The 23,889-nt window shown below is 39.5% G+C and overlaps 2 protein-coding genes across 2 annotated transcripts; both read left to right on the top strand.

Moving 5' to 3' along the window:
* The first annotated feature begins 387 nt into the window (after positions 1-387).
* Positions 388-5,973, top strand: LOC104968210 (AN1-type zinc finger protein 5-like). Its single transcript, XM_010797787.1, has 6 exons — positions 388-593; positions 2,922-3,106; positions 3,199-3,331; positions 3,514-3,599; positions 3,802-3,930; positions 4,700-5,973. The coding sequence occupies exons 2-6, from the start codon at positions 2,950-2,952 to the stop codon at positions 4,846-4,848; spliced, it is 654 nt and encodes a 217-aa protein (XP_010796089.1). The 5' UTR covers positions 388-593; positions 2,922-2,949; the 3' UTR covers positions 4,849-5,973.
* A 2,481-nt stretch (positions 5,974-8,454) lies between these two features.
* tmc2a (transmembrane channel-like 2a) lies at positions 8,455-22,838 on the top strand. Its single transcript, XM_010797784.1, has 21 exons — positions 8,455-8,612; positions 9,042-9,267; positions 10,225-10,263; positions 10,358-10,799; positions 11,494-11,649; positions 12,135-12,225; positions 12,322-12,403; positions 12,483-12,589; positions 13,348-13,446; positions 14,244-14,386; positions 15,417-15,564; positions 15,733-15,921; positions 16,569-16,748; positions 17,180-17,338; positions 17,869-17,997; positions 18,210-18,277; positions 18,493-18,732; positions 18,884-19,009; positions 19,363-19,441; positions 21,263-21,374; positions 21,765-22,838. The coding sequence occupies exons 2-21, from the start codon at positions 9,240-9,242 to the stop codon at positions 22,088-22,090; spliced, it is 2,943 nt and encodes a 980-aa protein (XP_010796086.1). The 5' UTR covers positions 8,455-8,612; positions 9,042-9,239; the 3' UTR covers positions 22,091-22,838.
* Positions 22,839-23,889: the final 1,051 nt, after the last annotated feature.

Below are 23,889 nucleotides of genomic sequence, written 5' to 3'. Positions count from 1 at the left end.
CATTTGTTTTTATATTCGGGATTGTGGGAAACGGTATTTCGATCTCTCTGTCTGTACACACAAACTGGAAGATTGACAATAAAGTTTACTTTGATCTCTAGGTGGAATTTGGAGGGTGTGATGAGCATTTGAAGGCAGCACCACAGACTTGTTTACTTGGATCCAAAAAAGCAAGCCTGCGTTGACCCTTCCTGCCTACACGAAGCTATAGTAGTATGTTTACTTGCTGGAAGAAGCAGATTGAACAGTTCAGTAATTATCATAGACTGGTAAAAATAGCCTGAAATCGTATGTGGTAACTTCCAACACCACAGCCTTCCAATCAGAGGGTCACAATTTCCGTGACGTCCGCCGGAAAAGGAGAGGAGACGAAGGCAACACGTAAAACAAAACAGATGCCTCCACAAATCACCGACAGAGGACGATAGAAAACACCACTGCTCCCAGGCGGAGGGGAGTCGTTTTTGTGAGAAGAGAGACAAACAACAACGTACCTAGACGGCCCTAGATAGCAAACATCGAGGTTAACTTAGTTATACCGTAAATCGTCTTAAAAAAGTTTCCAGGGAAAAGAACAACGTTTCTCAGGTAAGGTAAGTTCAACTGTGGCTAGCTAACATTAGCATACGTGGTTGTTTGTGAAGTTTCCAGAGTGAAACACTAAGATAAACAGCTTAAATGTACATTATTAGCTCACAGTGATTCTCATTTATGTTGATTTAAATGTGGGTTTGTTAAATAACGAGGATTAAAGCAATGTTACTTTCGGATAACACGTGTAGCTTTACTTTTCCTGGTTGTAAATGAAATACAACTCAAGCGCTTTAACAGCTAGCCGCTAACTTTTTGCTATTAACATAACAACATTATTATTTTCTCTACACCGACCTGTCCACTAACTAAAATAAAGGTGATCTGTAATGAACATTGACCTGTCTAGCTCTAATCTGTTAACAGCACTATCATAGTTGTTTTTTAGTTAAGTGTAATATCATCTTGTTGGCTAACTTCATCAAGGTTTTACGATTATGTGATATGCCTGCTTTGATTCACGCACTTACCAAACCTCGTTATGGCTCTAATGAAATAAATAAATGTCAAGATACTTAAGTTCGTCTTTGGTTTACACCAAAACAAAGCACAGACTCAACAAAGGCAATAGCAGTTCTAAGTTATTTTTCGGATTTAGCTTATCTCTAGTATGCTAACCTCTAGCATGCTAACATTAGCGAGATCACGAGAATATGCTCACACGGTTGTTGTGGCTAGCTATCGTTAGCATACGGGCCACACGATACTGTTAAATACCTAAACGTCCCTCTGGGTGTCCATCTTTTGACCTCAAACGTTTATAACTTGACTCATTGGTGATATCGTCCAACCTCCCAGGTGTCATGTAGCATAGTTATGTGAAAGAAAGACGTTAGCAGCAGCCATTAGCTTGCTAGCATGACTCAGTGGATTTGTGGAAGTGACACGGCTGTGGCCCGGCGTTTGTCAGGAAGCATCGAATAAAACAGCCTTTAAAAATAGTATAACTGGCTAAAAGCACCCCCATTAAGCACTTGTAAGCGTATATAAGGGTTTATTGATGCGCAGGAGAGTTTTAAGTTAACATACTGCCAGTACGACCACATATAAAGGTCAGTGAGTGAGTTGGGCTTTTGTTTCTGTGACAGACATGGTCCACTCTTTATGCGAGCTACAGGTGTTGTAAATGTTGGACCCAGCTCAGAATCTGTGCCCATTTGTCCCCTGCCAAACGACATCTGACATGTATAGTTGAACAGTTTGGCAGTCTCTGGCTTCACAATGTGTTTACAACCTTGGGTTAGAAAGCTGATGGTATCTTTAATCTTAAAACTTACTCTGACCAAGATACACATGTTTTGCACGATACCAGGTTCTCGAGGTGGTCTCTAAATAGATGTGTTCACCGCCTTACTGTATTGAAGTAGCACCTCTTAGATCAGTGTCACATTGCACTCCCGTGACAGACGAATGCCATCTACACAGGGTCGTGTTGGACTGAAACTGCATGTAGCACTGCTGTGATGACAGTTTTGAGGAGGAAAGACGACATCAGATCCAATTTACCAGAATTGTGCCTTGAACACTTCCTTTTTTGATTCTGTCACTCATTTAAAATAACCCTCCCCTAAAGGGATATCCTCACAACTTCCTTTATTGTAACTGTAAAGGCTGATGCAAGTTCATATTGAGTCACTTTAAATACATTTAGATTTTTACAACCACTTTCCTTGTAATCAGCCCATTTGTGAGAAATTGAGATATGCAAGAGTTTTTATAACACATATTTAAAGCCATCATTATAGTTCCATTACGATATTTAATACTTAAAAATATATAAATGTTTTGGTCTTTTTACAAATTCTCCTTCTACAAAATTAGCCAAACTTCTCAAAATCAGAGCTTTGGACCACAGTTCACTGTCTTCATTAGTGGAGATTAAAAAAGTGTTTGCATACAGTGCAGAAGACTATCTTTAAAACAGGATGGGTTGTGATCCCATCTTGTAATCGTTGTCTACACTTGGGTCATGTGATGATACCAGAACAGTGTCATTGTTGCTGATGAAGAGGTTAAGCTGCCAGTAAAGTTTTTAATGGGATTTTTTTTGTTACACAATCTTATTCCAGACACTCAATGTTTACTTTCTGTCCTTTTCTGTGAAAGTACCAATCATTTTATGTACCATACCAGATATTCAGGCAGGAAACCAAGCCCTACATTTTATTGCCTGAGTCACATGACCATTGTCTTTTTTGCTTTGACAACTAAGGGAATAATTAACTTTTAGTTCTGTCACTGGTTTACAATCCTTTTGTTCAATATTGATTGATGAAAAAATAAGAGTGTGTTGTGTTAAATTAACAAAACCCCTTTGTTTTGGTTTCCAGGTCAGCTCACCCGACGGCAGACTTCACCATGGCCCAGGAGACCAATCAGACCCCGATGCCTACGCTCTGTGCTAATGGCTGTGGTTTCTATGGCAACCCTAGGACTAATGGCATGTGCTCTGTGTGCCACAAGGAGACACTGTCCAGACAGAACAATGGAGGAGTCGGTTCTCTGAGCGCCGTGGGTAAGACCTGCTGTGTTCAGACGCACACAAGGATTTCACTCCTCACCCTTTTATCCGACTGTAACCATCGTTGACGTTTCCCCCCCCCCCAGGCAGCAGCAGTGGCCACGCAGCGGAGGCGTCGGCCATCCAGAGGTTAGAGGCCACGCTGAACAATGCTGCCGCCGCCGCAGTCGCTGCTGCTGAGTCGGCAGCAGAGGCCGCCGCTTCAGCCGAGGCTCTCAGGTGAGGGGATGCACCACGGTATATTGTACTGCCCGCAAAAAGCAGAAGTAGGTATAATCGGCGTTTTCCTGTAACCCGCCCACCCCTACTCTTCAGCAGATAAATATGGTTTGACTTATAGATGATTCTGTCTGTTTAGTTTCCTGATGTTTTAAAAAAAAAAATCTGTTTATCCTTTGCAGTGGGGTTTCAAGTTCCCTGACGGAGATGAGTCTCTCCTGTGGGGAGAAAGGAGCATCAGGGAGCAAAGTAGAGCTAACAGATCCAGGTGGGTTTATTTTCAAAAATAATACTAATAAACTAGTAATAAACAATTAGACGTACCTGAATATTTTCTGCTTTTCTATTTACATTAAAAGGGGGTTTAAGCCGGAGTAATGTTTTCCTTTTTACAATACAGCAGCTCAGTGTGTTAGTAAGATACACTTTACTGAGTTTATTATGTTTTTATATCTTTTGTTCATCTGCAGTGTTGACTCAGCCCACCTCCTCGGCCTCTCATCCCTCCACTTCTGGAGGCGAGGAGTCCAAAACTCCAGAGCCCACAAAGCCCAAGAAGAGCCGCTGCTTTCTGTGCCGCAAAAAGCTTGGCCTGATCGGTAAGAGATTACACCGATCACCGACTTATTGTCTGGGCTGGTTCTTTTTAAACCGCTACTGTACGGCATGTTTTAAAAGATAATTATTACAGACGCACAGCGCCCTTACAGATTTGCTACACAACACCAGCCTTCTCAGATTGGGTTGTTCTCATAGGTTTTTTCTGTGTCTTATGAGTGTTAAAATATTTAACATTACAATAGAATTTAACTTAAATTGATATGATTGCTAGTAAAGGATGTACATGTTATTATGGATATGTATAATGTGTAGTTATGAAGGTTAATCAATATTATAAATTATGATGTCCCCAAGTAAGTGTACAATTAGTCAAAAAATGACACAAAGCATTCAAAGAAGAAAGTTAAGGCTTAAGTTTTTCCTGAGTTAATAATATTTAACTGATGCCTTCATTTTAGGATTAACTATAAACTTTTTTTTTAAGGGATCATTTCTAAGCTCGTGATCCAAAAAAAAGATGGGATAATCGCTAGAATACTGGGTTACTTAGATAATGGAAAGCTTCACATTTCAAGTTTTCTGTTGGAGCCTTTTAAGAATTTTTTACAAAATGTAACTGAATGAAACAACTGGCAAAAATGTCACATTTGAGGTGTTGTTTCTCCAAAATACTGATATATGCTACTCCTGTTCAGTTGAGTTTCTAATGTAAACACCCTCTGACTTCTGCGGGGATGTTTGCCCACCATAAGCACCTTTTTATGAGTTATTGATCTGACTTGGTTGTCCTCTGCTGTGCTGTTTCAGGTTTCGACTGCCGCTGTGGGAACCTGTTCTGTGGAATCCACCGTTACTCCGATAAGCACAACTGTCCGTACGACTACAGAGCCGAAGCCGCCAACAAGATCCGAAAAGAGAACCCTGTGGTCGTAGCTGACAAGATCCAGAGAATATGAAGAGGTTTTTCACTTTGAACACTGGGACATCCGGCTTTAAGAAATTAAAAAAACTCAAGCCCACCCTTCTTCCTGAAGGACCTGTTTTCCCCCTCAATTGTTTTCCAAATTGTCTCCCGTGCATGAAATTTCACGTCTATTTTCAGCTTTGTTTTTGTGTGAGTTTAACACTTGGAAATGTGAGATCTTGGAGATTGCTGTCCCTAAAAACTCTGCCTTGAAGGAGCTCGGACACTTTGGGCCTGTTTGGACTCTCGAGACTTTTACCGCTGTTGGCGAAATCTCAGCCACGCTTGCTCTCTGCTGGCTTGAGTAGCAAAATGGATATCGTCCTTTTCCCCCCCCCCGTTTCTGGCCACTACGTAACTCTGTGGGGTCGGAGTTTAACCCCTCCTTACTTGTCAGACTTTGGTAAGTTTTTATCCACCTGTAACGCTTCTCTGTGCACCCGGAATATCGCAAAAGAGACTTTGAAAAGAAAAAAACGTTATCGCCAGCTTTTTCTCGCTGGCTCTTATTCCTTCCCTCACTGCCGTGTGTGGCCCTCGTTTCACAGAAATAATTCAATCATTATTTTCCCCTTCTGTTGATCTCGGGCTGAATGCTGTGACTCGCTCTGCGCCCCCAAAAAAACCCTCTGAAGTCACATGACCATTCAAGTCGCCTGAAATGTTTAATTTTTCAAAAAAAGGTGTGTAAGCTGTGTGTTGTATGACAAGTAGCCTAAACTTGTATTGATGTTTCAGAAGGGTTTAGCTCCACTAATATTTTCACCTTTTATTCGCCATTGAATGTTTTCCTTTTTCTTTTTAATGTGAGCAGACAAATTCATGACATTGGGAGTGTTGGATTGCCGCATACTGTGTGTTGAACGTGTGTGTGTGTGTGTGTGTGTGTGTGTGTGTGTGTGTGGGAGAATATGTTGGACGGCTGGTGTGTGAGTATCGTGTGAGGTGACTTAGACCTGTGGACGTTAGGTTATTAATCATTTTCAGTTTTTTGGTCCGGCTGCTTAATCCGTGTGTTTTCAGTTTTTTTTATCCTTTAGTTATGCAAGTTTGTACAAACATCTTTATTTATATACTGCAGTGTGCGTAATCTTCCAATAATAAAGAATGAATTCTATGATGTAAATAAATTATGTCCACAAATTTAAAATCAAGAGTTCAATGGCTCTTTATTTTCTTATGAATTATAACTGCGATTTTCTTTTTATTCCTCATGTATTTATTTTTTCAAAGCTTCTAATGAGGTTTTTGAATAAAGCTTTAAATGTCTGTTACCATAACGTATGACGTCATTCCCCCCCAAAACATATTTATACTCTTTTTTTAATCAGAAATACATTTTCTTAATAGTTTGATATTTTAATGTCACATCTGAAAGTAAACATGTTTAATATCAAGGAACCTCATCATACCACAGAAGTAACAGGGAAACAATGTTTGCTTTCTTCCAGTTTAATCTCTGAGGATTTTACGAGTTTAATCCTGAGTTCTGTCTGGGAATATCACCTCCCTTTCTCTGCTAGTTTCTTTACTTACGGTTATTATGTCAAGTGAGTAATAACACATTTTTGTGAGCTAACTATGCTACAGCATTTTATCCGTAAACACGTGTACATGTCACTGTATCTGCAGGGGAAACAGGATATGTTGCACAGTGTGACCTTCTCAAACCCACTCCTCTTCCATCATCAGGACAGTATGTTTACACGCACACACACACACTCTCACACTTGCATAGTATACTCCTTTATCAGCAGAGCAGCACCATAGACATGTCCCTCCCCGGAGGATTTGTAGACATTTTTCCCGAGACAGTTTTGTGGCTATGCAGAAGTAACAACTATTTTCTTTCCATTTGATTCATGTATTACCTAATGTTCCTAGATAAGTTAAAGTAGAATTCTTTGTTTTAATTCTGATAATATTGTTCAAACTTTTCAAATTGCCTTTTTGTTGAGATAACCAGCAATACAAAAAAACCTCTTAATGTATAAACCCAATTTCTGAGCTAGTATGTTTTCACTGTGATTGTGTGAAACTATAGTGGAACATGTAAGATATATTAATACATATTCTCACAAATGTCTAATGGCATTGGCCTCTCACAATCTTTTGAAAAGCTAATTAATTTAATAATACACTGTTATGCCAAAGTAGTTGTTTAGTGTACATTTACATTTCCTTTAGCAGACCAGCCACTAGATGGTGTAGCAGACACTACTAACTCTAAACATACTCATTCCCATTGACACGAAAACTAAAAATATAAATGTAGTTTTTAACAAAGTGTTCATTTGGTGCAAAATGATGAAACTCTGGAAGACAAACTCATTAATAAAAGTAAATACAGATCAATCAAACGTCAACATTGTGGGAATTTAAATGTTTATCAGGATTAACAACACACACACTGTTGACCTCTCCAGCAAGACATGATCCATTAACTTTTAATTTCTCATACATCTTTCATGGTGGTCACGCATTAAATATTGATTTAGAAACATGCGATGGGTGTTCAGAAATGTGTCAAGAACCCCAATTTGTCCGTTGCGAGAACATTTTTGAATTATCGCTGTGAAGTTTTTTAACTACTTTCCTACAGCGGGGGCATTCAGCACATTAACCAAATAGGTTAATACGATAAATTATAATAATAATAATTACTTGTAGTAGGAGCTCTTGTCTCATCTGTTCATCCACGTTTAAAATATCAAAATATGCATTTGCTTTAATTATATGTCATCAGAAAATATGTCTGGCTTAAGTAAGGCCCAGTTTTGGTTGAAGATTTAGGTTGCTTTTGTGTTGATTTACAATAGTGCTCTAAATATGCTTTAGCCTACTAATTATACAATTAACAAGTAGGGGGCACCATTTGACCTCTTAACTAACTAATTAATAACACCGAACTGGGGAATGTCGGACTCTTCTATGGGTCTTAAAAACTGCAGTTGCTAAAAAGTTGGTACATGATTACACTACTAAACTTCATCACATCGCACGTTAGCCACCTTTAGCTTAGCGGTGTGGATAAGCAGCCATGTGACCATCTTGTAGTTTTTTTTAGCAATAGCTTTTTACTTCTGGCGATTGCTTTTACGCTTAAAAAAATCATAAAGTGGTGTTAATATGTGGAAATGATCCTGCTGAACATAACATGTAGCTATCTCAAATGTGTGTGTGATGCTCACTTCCAGGTCGGCTTGCATAACTGCATCATCACTGCACTACTGAATTGTTTCTTGATGTAGAAGTGGAACTACAATATAGGGGCTAGCTGGTTAGCATGCTAATTTCTGAAGGTATTCCTGCAACACAATACACTGACTTCTTGCTAGAAGGTCAACACTGTTAATCCTTCAAATTCTGTTGTTAATGTCCGATTTTTTAAAAGTTTTACAAAGCTAATCGTGCCATACACAGCCTCTTTAACGACAAAACCAGGTCTCTATCACCAGTAATATTATGCCGTCATATAATCTTTCTTCACACATGGACCGGCTTTGTTCTCTGAACAGGTGGGCAGCAATTCAGCAGATGTGTTACACTTCCATCACACTCACGTGTACATCAGCACGGGCCTAAAGGGGTGTCATCCAAGTCTCACCTGCGGGAACCGACAACCATGTAATGGAATCATTTTGGGCGTGAAAAATGAGCTCCACTGTATTATTTAATGAGGCACTGAGGTGTTGTTTTGAAAGGTTTCTATCTCTGCACACACACACAGGTAGCTGCTGTTGGTCTCTGCTGCAGGTTGGTTGACTCTTTATCCCATACTGTGTTTCTATTGAAAATTCATAAACATAAGTATACTGCAGCTGCAATGTCATCTCTGGGTATTTACTGGTTGCCTAATGGGCCTCGCAAAGAGTAACCTACACCTTCATTAAATCTTTAGGGCTTCTTGTGTGTGTGTGGTCTCCGATAACAAGACGAGTGAGAGTGTCTCTCTGCACTCAGATGATAATCATTTAGGAAAAACAAAGTAGGACAGGAATGGTGAAGCCTAGCTAAAAAGAGCCACATTGAATGCTAAGAGTCTGGTGCTAAATGCAAATGCTAAATGCTAATATGAAATGTAACCTTCAGCTGGATATCATCATCTCTACGTAGAAATTATAAAACAAAAATGCCCATCTCCTGGACCATAACCCAACTGCTCTGCTCTATTGGCCACATTAGATCACTTGAGGTGTCAAGAATTTACTGCAAATTTCCAAAAGCACCTGTTGAGAGCGGGTCAGATGCAGCCGTTGTCATAGTGACGACCCTGTCAGTTACCTGAGTTGGTGCTGGCGACGTGGATCCACAGGACAGCCAACCTGCTGAAGACACAGACTGGGAAAACGCTGCAGAGGACGGACACCTTTTAATTTTACCATGCCGAGAAAAAAGGATACGGATGATAGTAAGTTGAAAATTAAATGTTTAGAGGAGTGACTGAAGGGAAAATTGTTATGCTATATCAGAACACATTTTTAAAATGATCGTGTTACAAAAATGTACTTTAGTTTAGTATATATATTAATTGTATATTTTGACATTGGTCTTAACAACTTACTCACTGCTTACCGAATGAAAACAACATTATTAGCTTCAATGCCAAAGATGTGGTCTGTTTAAAAAAGTGGAAATAAAAAAATTAAGCCTTTGTGGAAGTGCATTAAAGCTGCATTCTTCTAATGGCCAGTAGGGGGCAACTTGTTTAAAGAAAGTGTTGGATGAAGCCATTTTGGCCAACCTCAATGCTAAAGTTTGCACTAACATGCCTACAATGAAACCGTTAACATGTATCAGCGAGTTAGCATCACATTTCATAATTAGCACCAAACTGGCTAATGGGAATGTTACTTTTTTTCAGATATTTGGTCATTAACAACATTAAAATAAGACCTCTAACAGGACATGTCATAGCTAGCTTGCTAATATGTAGAGGTTCATGTTTACAATGTTTTTAATCTTAATTTAGCATGTTAGCATGCATCATTTGCTGAATAGCACTAAAAACAAAGTACAGCTGAGTTTGATGTTGGAACTTGGTCATTCAGCAACGTTTTGAACAATTAAGAAACTTGATAATAGATTTGTTTAAAACAGATTCTGTCCAATAGAAGTTGAGATATTTGTTGAGACATTTCTGTCTGGTACAAAGAGTTAACTTAGTAACAACTGATAACCATCGAACTAGGAAATAAGTTGAAACAATGTCAATGTTTTCGAAAAAATATGTTAAAACACAAATTTCTTGCACTGATTTTGGCAAATATTTGCAGATTGAATTTAAATTAGAGATACATTGTAGATGATGGGCTCCTGGCTGGTAGAAATATTCAATAGTGTTGTTGTATTGTGTGTCCTTCCTCAGTTAACATAGAGATGGACGCAGATGACAGTGACAGTGATGGTGAGTGCACAAAACAGCATGACATTGAAGTGATTTCAATATAGTAAATTAAAGTAAATTCTGCATTTGATTGATGAATTTGGTCTTTATGTAGATGGCGGCAACAACAAGAGGACAAACAACAGGAGGCAGGGAGCTGGAAGAGGAGGTGCAAGGGGAAGAGGCCGGGGTAAAAAACCTGCCAGTGAGGAGGAAGACGAGGATGATGAAGATGAATCCCCCAGGGGACGCAGGGGAGCAAACAAGAAGAAGCCCGTCAAGAAACGTGGCGGTCGCAACGTGAAAGATGACGATGACAGCGAGGACGAGGCTCCAAAGAAAGGTCGAAAAGGAGCAGCCAATAAGAAGAAAGGAGGCAAAGCTCAGGACAGTGATGACGATGACAGTGATGCGGGGAAAGGGAAGAAGGGAAAGAGGGGAGGAAAAAAAGGAGGGAAGGATGAAGAGAGTAAGGGTAAGAAGGGGGATGCCAAAGGGAAGGACAAGGGGAAAGACAATGACAATGAAAAGAAGAAGAAGAAGAAAAAGGACGACAGGTAAGCAGTCACATACTGTAGCTACCCAACTGGTGTGTAAATGGAGATCAAAATGATCTTAAAGGACAACGTAATTGCCAATGATTACAATATATTGCCATCTGGTAGTCTTGTTAAACTCCTAGGGGTCATAAACCGATGCTACGAGACACAATTGAGCGTCTATGAGACACTTCTGGATTCAACTAAAGCATAACAGTGCTCAGTCATGTGTATGCTTATATGACCATTAGGTATTTATATTTTTATGCACGAGTGGAATTTTCGTCATAATGCAATAGTCAGAGGGGTTACCAAAATCACGTGGAGTTATCCTCTGTGGAACATGAATATCCTGGCAATAACTGGATGTATACAAAGCTGGTATTTTGTCGGAGGATGGCGCTTGAATAAACTTGAATATGCTTTTAGAAACTTGAATCTCCGAAAAAACCGCAATTCATGGTCCCCAGAAGATCAATCCTACTGATTTAACTCATCTCCTGACTTATCTTTTAGCACAATTATGAAGTTGACAGTTATGGATTTTAATGAGACTTGTAAAATTAGTCCAAAGATTTACATTTCGAATACTTTGGAAGAACAAAGGACATTCCAATCAGTCTTTTATGTTCAGTTGTTAGTGCTAATTAGCAAACGTTATCATCCACATGAGAACATGTTTCACCATTGTTGTCTGCCTTTTCTCCTGCAGTTCTGATTCTGATTCCAACACCAACTCTGAAGAGGAGGAGTCCATGTCGGAGGGAGAGATGGCCCGGCTGATGGAGGAGGTGGAGGAGAAGAAGAAACTGATCGCCACCATCAGGAACAAGCCTTGGAGGATGAAACGGAGGCTTGTACACCTGAAGTAATTTCTCACACCTCTCCTGGTTTCAAGCTTTTCAAAATAAAAGTTTTTCGTCTCAGGCCATAGTCACTGAACCATAAACCAAGCCCCTTGAATATGTACTCAATTTAAAGGTCCCCTATCATACTGATTTTCATCAATATATTATAGGTCTCAGATATATAGAGAACATGTCTCTGAAGTGTTTGGCTCGAAATACCAAACAGATCATTGCAGCATCCCATAATCCCCTCTGTTTGAGTCCTGTTTCAAAATTGCTGATTCTCTGTCTGACTTTAGATGAAAATAAGGAGCCCCTCCCCACGCCCCTCTGAGAGATATTTGGTTAAAAAGAACACAATAGGCCCTTTCACACCAAGTACTTTTCTGTACTTAGTTCATCAGGACCCTTTTACTTCTGATGAACTAAAGAGCAAGTAAATCAATATGGAAAAAACATAAATCTAGCTTTTAAATGGCAAACATCACCTTGTTTTTTTCCACAGGGAGGCTCAAGAATTCGTTGATAAGTTTGAAGGAGCTTTGGGCAAAGGAAAAGGCAGGAAGTGGTACGCCTACAAAGTGATGATGAAAAAGGCGAGACACAACCTTCAAACTTCTATATTTTCTCTGCTTTTTTGCTTGTGTGTGTTTTCTTCTGTAATATTACGTGTTTTTCTTTTTAAATCCTAGAAATGGATCAAGTTCTCAAGGGATTTTGAGAACTTCAGAACGGCCTGTATCCCCTGGGAGAGGAAGATTAAAGAGGTGGAGAGTAAGTAACTGCGCTCAAGCTAAACAGCGATCTCCAGTGGACACACGCTAAACTGATCTTCTTCTTATCCTCTTCTCAGGTCACTTTGGGTCATCTGTGGCTTCTTACTTCATTTTCCTGCGCTGGATGTACGGCATGAACCTGGTCCTTTTTGGTTTCACTTTTGGACTGGTGGTCATCCCTGAGGTGAGAAGATGTCTTGTTTCTCAATAAACATGGAATTTGATTTGATTTATTTCGAATGTGTAAAACAATAAAACAAACAAAATTATAATGATAATTAAATGAAACATGAGAATTATTATACTATACAAACTTAAACAGTGTCAAATTGATAAACTAAAAATATTACTGACTTACAAATTATATACAAACAAATTAAATAATTACACATCCAAAAAGGTGTGGGAAGAAGTGTACACTTATTTAATCCCACCCCTTCTCCCAACAACTAAATTATTAACATATATATATATATTTTTTATATATAAATATATTCATATAAACAAACACAAATTGTTGTATGTCTTCAAAGCCATTGAGCTTTTTATTATTATTTCATTATTATACAAATAAACCACAAAATAAAATAAAATACAGCTAACACTTTCACAACTAAAAGACAACAAATAGATAAACATTTTGTCTAATGATGTGATTATAATGTCCTCGCATCACAAAGTAATGAATTAGTATCTCAAAATAAGAAGCAATTTTTTCCAAAAAATGATAAAGCATTGAAACATCTAACAAACAAATAATTCAAGCACTCTTGCGATATGCATTTCGATAAAAGTTTATAAATTAAATTAAATTCTAAATTATGCTGCTGTCTCAGCCAGCTTAATTTAAGGACAGGGTGCTACAGGTGGCAGGAAGACAGCTCCTTGCAGAGTGATATTTGAAATACAGTTCATACAGTAAAATGTTGTACTTATTTCCAGGTTCTGATGGGCCTTCCCTATGGCTCCATTCCCAGGAAGACTGTCCCGAGAGCAGATCAGGACACCGCTCAGGACTACTCTGTCCTCATGGATTTCCAAGTGAGTCTGATACATGATGACATTAATGCCTAATGGGTATCGATGTATTCATTTAAAAAAAAAATTAATGTTAAAAAATCTAATATTACATAACACTCTTTTGGTGTAACTTTGTCAACCCCCTAAATTAGGGGTGTCCAAACTATGGGCCGGGGTCCAAATGCGGCCCGAGGACCATTTTGAATCGGCCCTCAGCAAATTCTAAAAGTATATTGTCTTATGGATAATAAACTTCTGCTTGTCTTATATTGTACTTCTACAATATGTATGTGAAAATATATTACACAGTATTCATGTGTTAATAGGCCCAATTGTCAAATAAATTCAGTCAATTAAAGTTGAAAACATGTTCTAACAAATATAAGTTGATAAGAAAAAAGCCCAATAACACATGTACATAACAACCTTGAAATATACCCTTCATATTTCCCCTTCTTATAAGCAATCTGAAGCTTCTGTTTTAAGGAATGAGTTGCTAACAAAATAAAGTAAACCCTCTGGAGAGCTGTGAGCTGTTTTTTTCTTAAAGCATTTTCAAGTATCAAGAATAATTGACCTACATTGGATTGATTTTTTCAACTTATAACAGAACTTATGAGGCAAAATACCTCTAGTGAGTGGCCCAGCCCTTCGTATATTTTTCTGTATGTGGCCCTCGGTGAAAAAGGTTTGGACACCCCTGCCATTATGTATGTAAAATACAGTATAATCGTTTTTCTAACTTCTCCAACTCTCACCATTTTCAGCAAATGAACACTAAAGGAAATTAGAATATCAAAGCCCCTTTTCTTTCTCAGGGTTACTGCAAGTACTCAATCATGTTCTACGGATACTACAACAACCAGAGGACCATCGGCCTGCTGAAGTTCAGGCTGCCACTCTCCTACCTCATGGTCGGGATCGGCACCTTCGGATACAGCCTGATGGTCGTGATCCGCACGTGAGTCTGCAGCAGTAACCAGCTCAGGGGATGTGGTTATACAAATAATTTATATTTTGTATTAATGAAATATCTTAGCCACCTCTGAGCACCTACTTCCATGGCGAACAATCAAGCTCAAGTTTTGATTTGGTCATTTAAAGCGATTGGTGTTACTTGATTTAATTTCCTTTAGGTTGGCAAAAAAAAAAGATGAGGGGGTAACATATACACGGTATAAGAATTCAAAATAACTCTTTTAAAATGTAATTGTTCAAGGAACGTGTGGTTCCTTGAACAACCTGATCACACACTCATTGTTTTATACCTAACCAAAATAACATGTTCAGTTTTTATGATGAGCAATAGGGATATTAATGTTTCATTTTTTTTCATTTCAAACCTTTATTTAACGAGATTGGTCCCATTGAGATCATAGATCTCTTTTTCAAGGGAGACCTGCAGCATATAGGTTCCACATGAAACATAAAACAATAAGGGACATCATACATTATATTTACAGGTTACATTTACATAGTTATAGACATTTACAAGTGCCCATAGTATCAACGAGCATTTCATTTAGCCTAGCTTTAAAAACATGCAGAGGAATGAGATTGCTCAGTTTCAATTCTTGCTGAAGATTGTTCCAAGCAAGTGGAGCTGCGCACATAAAAGCTGTCTTACCTAAGACAGTCCTTGCTCTTGGCACATCTAACAATACTACGTCATGCGATCTCAGACAATAGCTGCTTGCAACTCTCTGTGTTATCAGAGAGCAGATATAATACGGGGGTTTACCCAACAAAGCTTTATAAATAAACGTGTACCAATGACTGAGCCTCTTTACAGTAAGTGATGCTAATGCTAAGTAATGTGATTTTAACCCACAATCAACAATGTGAGACATACATCTCAAATAAATGTTTTCTTGGAATAAAACCCCTCTTTCTCAGCTCCTTGATAAAAACATAAATGATACCTTCAAGCTCTAATATGCAATAGTAAACATGCCCATTAGTGTCATCATTATTATTATTATATTTTTCAGAATGGCCAAGAACGCTGATGTCGGTGGAGGAGACGGAGACGAAGGAGAGTTCACGTTTGCCTGGAAGATGTTCACCAGCTGGGATTACCTCATAGGCAACTCAGAGACCGCTGACAACAAATACGCCTCCATCACCACCAGCTTCAAGGTAACCATTAGCAACCTTTATGCAAGTAATCCATGCATCTGTACTGTTTTTTTCAGCACACCTGTAGCTCCATTTTAAACTCACGGCTACACTCCTAATGTAGTCATTGTCAGATTAAGATCTCTAATCACTGTAAATCCTTCCTGTTCTTGTTCCTGGCAATAACAGGAGTCCATTGTAGACGAGCAGGAGAACCAGAAGGATGAGAACATTCACCTGCGGAGGTTCCTCAGAGTCCTGGCTAACCTCATGATCCTGTGCAGCCTCGGAGGCAGCGGGTACCTCATCTACTTTGTAGTGAAGAGGTCTCAGGAGTTCGCCAACAGGGACGACCTCAGCTGGTACGAGAAGAATGAGGTAATGTTGTAGCACACTGTTGACAAGACAAATACAGTAACGACTGTCCTTCAATCACACGCTACTCAGCAGAAAAGCCAGTCATAAAAGCCGTGAAAAAACAAGTAAAGTCGAAAGACTGCACTAATGTACATTCCCAAAGATATTGAAGTCACTGTTATTTTGTATATATTGATTTTTGTGCTTTTATTTAGGTCTTAATGTGTGCATATGTATAAATGTGTCTTTTGATTATGTATATATAGGTATATACAGTACATATTTGCATACATATTTTTATATATATTTGTTTTTATATTCGGGATTGTTGGAAACGGTATTTACACGCAAACTGAAAGATTGACAATAAAGTTGACATTTGAAGACACTTATAGAGCGCAGACCCCCGCCAAGGCCTTTCTAACAATGGTTCCATAAGTGAAAAATAGTTTGTGTAATTGCCCCGTGATTCGGATCCCCTCCCAAATGTAATTTGTTATTCTGTTCCCTTTCCACCAAGTTACATAAAAATCATGCCAGAAGTTTTTATGTTATCTTGAAGGCACAAACATATCGGAACAAAAACATGAACTCCTTTTTGTTTGTTTTGTTTGATGATGTAGTTATTTGACGTGAACATGTTATTGTTGATTGATTGTACGTGACAGTTGGAGCTCATCATGTCTCTGCTGGGTCTGGTGTGTCCTCCTCTGTTTGAGACTATCGCTGAGCTGGAGGACTACCATCCTCGAATCGCCCTCAAGTGGCAGCTCGGACGCATCTTCGCCCTTTTCTTGGGGAACCTGTACACCTTTCTGTTCGCCCTGTTTGACGAGGTCAACACCAAGGTATAGTACCATAGTGTGTGTGTGTGTGTGTCTCTTTTTTTAAACTGACCTGATGGACAATTTCCATATAATGAAACTGTATGATAAGAATGTTTAAAGGGTAATCCATAATTATGTTTGTGGCATGTGAAACCTAAACTAAAATACAGTAACAATCATAGTTATTTTAAACCTAACCATGATGTTTTACTCAATTTGAAAAAGTAGTTTTGTTCGTCTAAACAGGCTTTCTGCCAGAAAATGAAACCTGAAATATCAGCCCAACAATTGTTGAGTTGTTGTTGTGACTGTTAGATTTGGGGCTAACCTGAGTCTGTTCACTATGATCTGCAGGTGGTCTTGAGGATCAATTATTCACTGAAAAATTACCAAAGTGACTGAGTGAATTTAAACTTGTGTCACTGTTGACTGGTTCACTTTGTGCCCTGTAGCTGGAAGAAGAGGGGGCCATTAGGAACGCTAGCCTCTGGGCCATGAAGGAGTACTACGCCAACTACACGCTCTTCCTAAACGACTCCAACTTAACCCCCCCTCCTATGCCCCCTGCTGATGTCATCAGAGGACCCTGCTGGGAGACTGCTGTCGGAATAGTAATGATGACAAAAACTTATTATTAATATTATATTAAACAGAAATCATTTCGAAATAATTGCTAATCTGCTGGTTGTTCTATGTAGAACATGGGGTGATGTGTTCTGTCATTATGTCTGTTCCTTTCAGGACTCCACATGGTCTGTGTTTTGTTTTTATGTTGACCTTACATTTCTGCCTCATGTGGTTATTGTATTCATGTTTCTGTGGTCTTAATTTTAACTTTTGCTCTTACTTGTGAAGCACTTTGTGAATTATATTTCTGTGAAAGGTGCTATAATAAATAAATGTATTATTATTATTATTATTATGATGAGCACTACAGCTGCTTGTGGTTGAAAGGAGTATTGCAACAAAAAACACACCATCCTTTTTGGTCTCTCAGGGCTTCCGTATCTTATAGAGAAGCTAAAATTAGAATCCGAAAACGGTGTTAGAAAGGAAATAAAAAGATGTCTAATATGCTGTTTGACAAACCAAACACACCCCTTATTTCCCCTTTTCATTTCCCTAAATCTGTCTCTCACAGGAGTTTGTGAAGCTGACAGTGTCGGACATCCAGGTGTCCTACCTGACCATCTTGATAGGAGACTTTGCTCGAGCGGTCATCGTTCGCTTCCTCAACTACTGCTGGTGCTGGGACCTGGAGGCTGGATTTGTGAGTCTGACTAATGAAGCATTTTAATATAAATAGTTTGCTTAGAGTGTGTCTAAAACGTATCCATAGCTCAAGTTGTGAAACTTTTCCAGCTGTGATGGAGAAGCTCCTCCATATTTGTGTGCTCCATTTTCTTTATGCATTGTGATTCTTAAAAGCCCTCACCCGTGCATCAATAGAAAATAGTAATCTTTGTCTCTTTCCACTTCCAGCCTTCATATGGAGAGTTTGACATCAGTGGTAATGTACTTGGTTTGGTCTTCAACCAAGGGATGATCTGGTACGACCTTTAATTTTACTTTCATGCTCAATTGCCAGTATTTTTTAAATACAAGGTTTTGCGTATTCATTTTTTGAAAATACAATCACGTATCGTCCATATCAAAACACAATTAAAGCACCATATAGGCCGATTGACAGGTTTGGCCACACAAGAACACACACACCCGGATCTAATGCTAATACATCATGCTGTCATTTGCTGCTGTACTTCAGGATGGGTGCGTTTTACGCTCCTGGGCTGGTGGGCATCAACGTGCTGCGCCTCCTCAGCTCCATGTACTACCAGTGTTGGGCTGTAATGGCCACCAATGTCCCCCACGAGAGAGTCTTCAAAGCCTCCAAGTCCAACAACTTCTACATGGGTCTGCTGCTCCTCATCCTCTTCCTCAGTCTGCTACCTGTCGTCTACACCATCATGACCCTGCCCCCTTCATTCGACTGCGGACCCTTCAGGTAACACTGAAGAACAAGCACAAAATCGCAATGATGGCGAACACTTAAGTGTCAACAAGATATGGTTTATGAGTAATGAAAGGGGGTCAGGAATGAGTGTATGCAATTACACATACACACACATACATATTGACTGTGGATGTTTTTTCAGTGGCAAGCCCAAGATGTTTGATGTTATCATGGAAACGATCGACCTGGACCTTCCAGCCTTCTTGGGGACGCTTTTCAGCTACGCAGCCAACCCAGGACTCATCATACCAGCTGTACTGCTCATGGTGTGAGTGTTAAGGAGACACCTTGGATCACACACACTAACCCTAACCCTATTGCCCTAACATTGACCATTGCAATTAAATGCATAACCCAAAACCTTTCAGCGTAATTCATACCTGCACCCTCAAACCAAATCCTCACCCTCAAACAGGCCTTTGGAGAAGTGAAGACTGCCTCAAAAGGCCTCACATCCCAAACATTTTCTAAAATAAAAAAATATTTTGGTCCTCACTCCTGAAGAAGTGCAAGAAACAAACATTAGCATACGATGTTACACAAGTCAATTGTTGGTCTAGACGTGTGCGTCTTTGCAGCCAATGAAAATACAACGATTAATATTTTATTTTTATTTTACAGACTGGCCATCTACTATCTGAACTCAGTGTCTGAGGCCTATCAAAACGCCAACATGGAGCTGAAGAAGAAGATGCAGATGGTAAGTAAACAATGGGATCAAAATGAAGGTACATTGGTGAAAATGTGACATTTAAGCATCAGGGCACTGTGTTCGGGTTAAACTACCGAATTTACAGAGTAATTTAGCCAAGATTATTCTGATAACAGAATAAGTGCAGCTTAGTGCTCAAAGTATTTTAACCACACAAACCACCTCAAGGTGTGGCGTTGTCGGTAGAATTTGCAAAACTAAGACATTCCTACAGGCCAAATTGGCAACCATAATATAAAATCTACCTTCTAAACATAAGCATGTTGACTTAGTTAGCTTTCAAATCAAATCAACTCAGGTTTTATTTATATAGCACATTTTAAAAACGATTTTTGGTCGAGCCAAAGTGCTATACATGCAAATAAAAAACACATTACTACAATTGCAAACAGAAGACAATAAATTACAACAGCAAATATAAAAATCAAACACAGGGAAATGTCGTGAGTCGTGCTCCGCTCTGACTAGAAGGCCAGGGAGAAGAAGTGAGTCTTTAGTGTTGATTTAAAAACCCCTAGGGTCTGGGCCGACCTCACATGCAGGGGCAGAGTGTTCCAGAGCCTAGGGACAGCTGCTGCGAAGGCTCGGTGCCCTCTGGTTTTGACCCTGGTCTTGGGCACTATCAGCAGTAGCTGGTCAGCAGACCTTAAAGCTCTGGCTGGGGTGTAGCGATGGATGAGTTCTGCTATATAAGCCGGAACCAGCCCATTTAGCGCTTTAAAAACAAATAACAGGAGTTTAAAATAAATTCGGAACCAAATTGGAAGCCAGTGCAATGAGGCCAGAATTGGGGTGATGTGGTGACGCTTTTTGTGGCCAGTGAGAAGACGAGCAGCTGCGTTCTGCACTAACTGCAGGCGTCTAATTGACACCTGGTCCAACCCCACGTATAGAGCGTTGCAGTAATCCAGCCTTGTGGTTACAAAGGCATTAATAACCCTTTCTAGGTCTTTAAAAGATAAAAACGACTTGGTCTTAGCCAATAGTCGTATTTAAAAAAAAGCAGGTTTTGACTACGCTGCTGACCTGCTTATCAAATTTAAAAGCGCTATTGAAGGTCACTCCAAGGTTCATGACAGAAGGGAGGATGTTTTTATTGAGGGAGCCCAGAATATCCACGGGAGAGGCTGGAGGTTGGGTTCCAAAAAAGATGACCTCGGTCTTGCTCTCGTTGAGGTTGAGGAAATGTTGGCTCAGCCAGGATTTGATCTCTGTCAAGCAGTCCATCAATAGCTGTGATGAGTTGACATTAGAATTGAGAGGCAGATAGATATGTACATCATCGGCGTAACAATGGAAGGGGATGTTGTGTTTTGTGAGAATTGAAGCTAGGGGCAGTATGTACAGTAGTAATAAGCATGTTGACATAGTTAGCTTTAACAAGTTAGCATGTTTATTTTGGTTTTAATCTCAATTAGATCATCCTGCTGTTGTAAATACTCACTGGTGCACTCAATCTATATTATTCTGCAGCAACAAATAGTCCACAACAAATGCCCTTTTTACTCCTGTTTAAGTAACACTTGATAGAAACTACACTGACCAGTGATTTGAGGAAAGTTTGTAAACCATTACAAAAATATTTTTCAGTAAGGACTAATAGACTTGTGGCAGACAATGTTTTGAAAGCTGGATACATTTTATGTTTTGGTCTTATCGTCGGATTTATTCATTTATTTTAGCAAGAAAACAATGTTTTTTGCCTTACTAATTATTCTTTCTCTCTTCCAAAATGTTTCTGAATCTCTTACGTTTCCCATTTTTTCTGTCCCCCACCCCTCTTTCTCTCTCCCTCCATTTTTGCCCTAGGCTCGAGATGAAGAGAAGAACCGGAGGAACAACACAGACAGCACAAACCAGGTGATGAAAGACCTGGAGGACCTGCTGCCCAAAGGGTCCCTCATGGCTCCACCAGAGCCTGGTCAGTAAACTCCTCTGAACGTATTCACAAACATTACAAACAACTGAGCCTAAAACTCCCAGCGAGGAATCCCAGCTCAGGAGTATTTTAGGATTCTCTGTTGAAGAAACTTTAGCTTAGTGGGGGGTGAGGTTAAACCGTTTGCTAGAACATTGATCGGATTAATAATAGAATGTAGTCTCTTATATTAAATTGTGTTATTATAAATATTCCTCTGTATAACAGAATATAACAATACAAAAATGCCTCTGAATAGAAAGTGAAATTAGTGTGTTTGTCATACTGTTTTGATCTTATTCATACATTGAAGTCTTAAGGTTGTGGATTCAATACATGTGACTGGAAATATAGATATTCAGCTGATTCATCTCTTTTTATATGTTTAAACAGAAAAACCACCAGAACCGGAATCAAGGTTAACTAAGACCAAGCCAGGGTCAGCGGGTAAAGGCGTTAATCTGGAGAAAGATGTGGCTCTGGCATCGCCCAACCCCAACGCTCGAGGGCCGGTGAACCGTTCTCCTGGGCCGAGGGGAGCTGGACCGGGTCAGGGTCCTGGACGGGGTCAGGGTCCTGGTCCTGGGCGGGGTCAGGGTCCTGGACGGGGTCCTGGTCCTGGACGGGGTCAGGGTCCTGGACGGGGTCAGGTTCCTGGACGGGGTCAGGTTCCTGGGGGTCCTGGACGAGGTCGAGGTAGAGGGCCCCCTCCGAGATAACAGTGTGAAAAACCATTCCTGAAGGCTGTGTACATGCCTCAGTTGATTTTACAGCATGAGACTTAAACAGGCACAAGGTGTTGACACTAAGTGGCATTTCAGTGACAAAGACCTTCATTTGGTCTGCATATTTCCTTACTGACATCAAAAGTTCAAAGAATACTGAAGGTCATTTTTGAAGAATACAGCTCTATAAAATGTTGCTATCTTGAGCAACCCATGATTTGCTATAGTTTCTGCCCTTGTGGGTCTAAAGTCAGGCAGACACTGTGCTTTTCGTTAAGCTTGTATGTCTTGTACAGAAATTCCCAGATTGCATTTTGGTCAATGTGTTCAGTATTGCTCTCCAAACGGACTGAAGCCTGCATTCAACCGATGCCTGCTCAAACAGAATTGGTCAATACTTCTCAAAATGTAAACAGAAACCAGAGCGCTGTGGATACATACATCTTGTCCACCTTGCCTACTATTTATAGAGATGTTTAAACCACAGTGGGTAAAATATTAGCGTCCATACAGTGTCTGCCTGGCTTTAGGATATCTGTTGGATACAACTTGTCTTAACTTGGGTAGCTACTGGTGAGGTTATCTGTGGTCTAACATTATTCTCATATATCAAGATAACTCCTTATGTATCCGGTGACATTTACAATACTGTACATACAGAAACATGTTATTTAGTGATAATGTGTACTCAGGCTGTTTTGTTTTGTTTTACATGTACACTGACTTTGTAATTCATGGTATGATTCTGTCTTTAAATAAAGTTAAAAATATTTTAATAACAATTGTGTAGCATCTCAGTTTATATACATTTTCAATGTGTTTTATACTGCATTATTTCTGTTTAAAACGTTTTCATTTTCTCTATTTGAGTTTACTCATGCTAATAGCCACACCCCAACAACTCCTAACATTTCTGTTGTTGGTTTGATTTCTTAAATGTATTCATGTCACTTAAGAGCAGTCCACTGATTAAGCATGGCGATATGATAAAACTGTCTGTCATGATTGACAAAATCATGACTGACAAAAACGTATTTATAACCCGTGTCATAACCCTGGTGCCGTAATTACACAAAATCTAACGAGACCAATAAAGTTTGGTTGGAGGTGCAGGTGTAATATGGTAGTAGCTAAGGTAGCCTTGATGCTAGCTACAATATGGGATCAAATACTGTGTTCTGATCAAATTACAGTTTTTTTTGTGGAGTGTGGTGTCTTTTGTAGTGAGCATAGATATTGGCTTTGTGACTTTGAAAACAACATATAGGGATATAAATATGTTAAATATAGCAAACAAATGCTGCTGTGGCTAAGTGGATAGAGTGCTGGACTTCGAATCAGGGTCCTCAATCCAGGGGGTAGCAAGTTTGAGTCCCACTGCATGTCCCTGAATGTATGAAAGTCACTTTGGATAAAAGTGTCTAGAAATGACATTTAATGTAACTGTTAACATGCTAACTCATTTTGGTGGCTAAAACACAGCTGCTGCACCCATCCACAGCAATACATTTCTTAGCTTCTGAGCTGGTAATCCTGTTTGTTTATCTGGGCTTTAACTACTACACTGACTAAGGATAAGTCCCTCATACAACCCCTTTTCAAAAATCTGAACTATCCGCTATCGCTGTTTCCTCAATGTCTGAAAAATAAGTCGTTTAATTTAAGGGTGAAAGGGTTTTAGCTTACAATACAAGCTTTTACAGAAGAGTAACCCAACCTGTATGGAGCTCTGACTGTCACCCTGCAGGAATGTTGTCTTTGAGAGGTGGCCTGTGATTGGCTGATCCCCTGTA

Source organism: Notothenia coriiceps, unplaced genomic scaffold (assembly GCF_000735185.1).
Source record: "Notothenia coriiceps isolate Sejong01 unplaced genomic scaffold, NC01 NC01_scaffold00038388, whole genome shotgun sequence".
In the NCBI taxonomy this organism is placed as follows: domain Eukaryota; kingdom Metazoa; phylum Chordata; class Actinopteri; order Perciformes; family Nototheniidae; genus Notothenia; species Notothenia coriiceps.
This window is presented reverse-complemented; position numbering and strand designations above follow the sequence as displayed.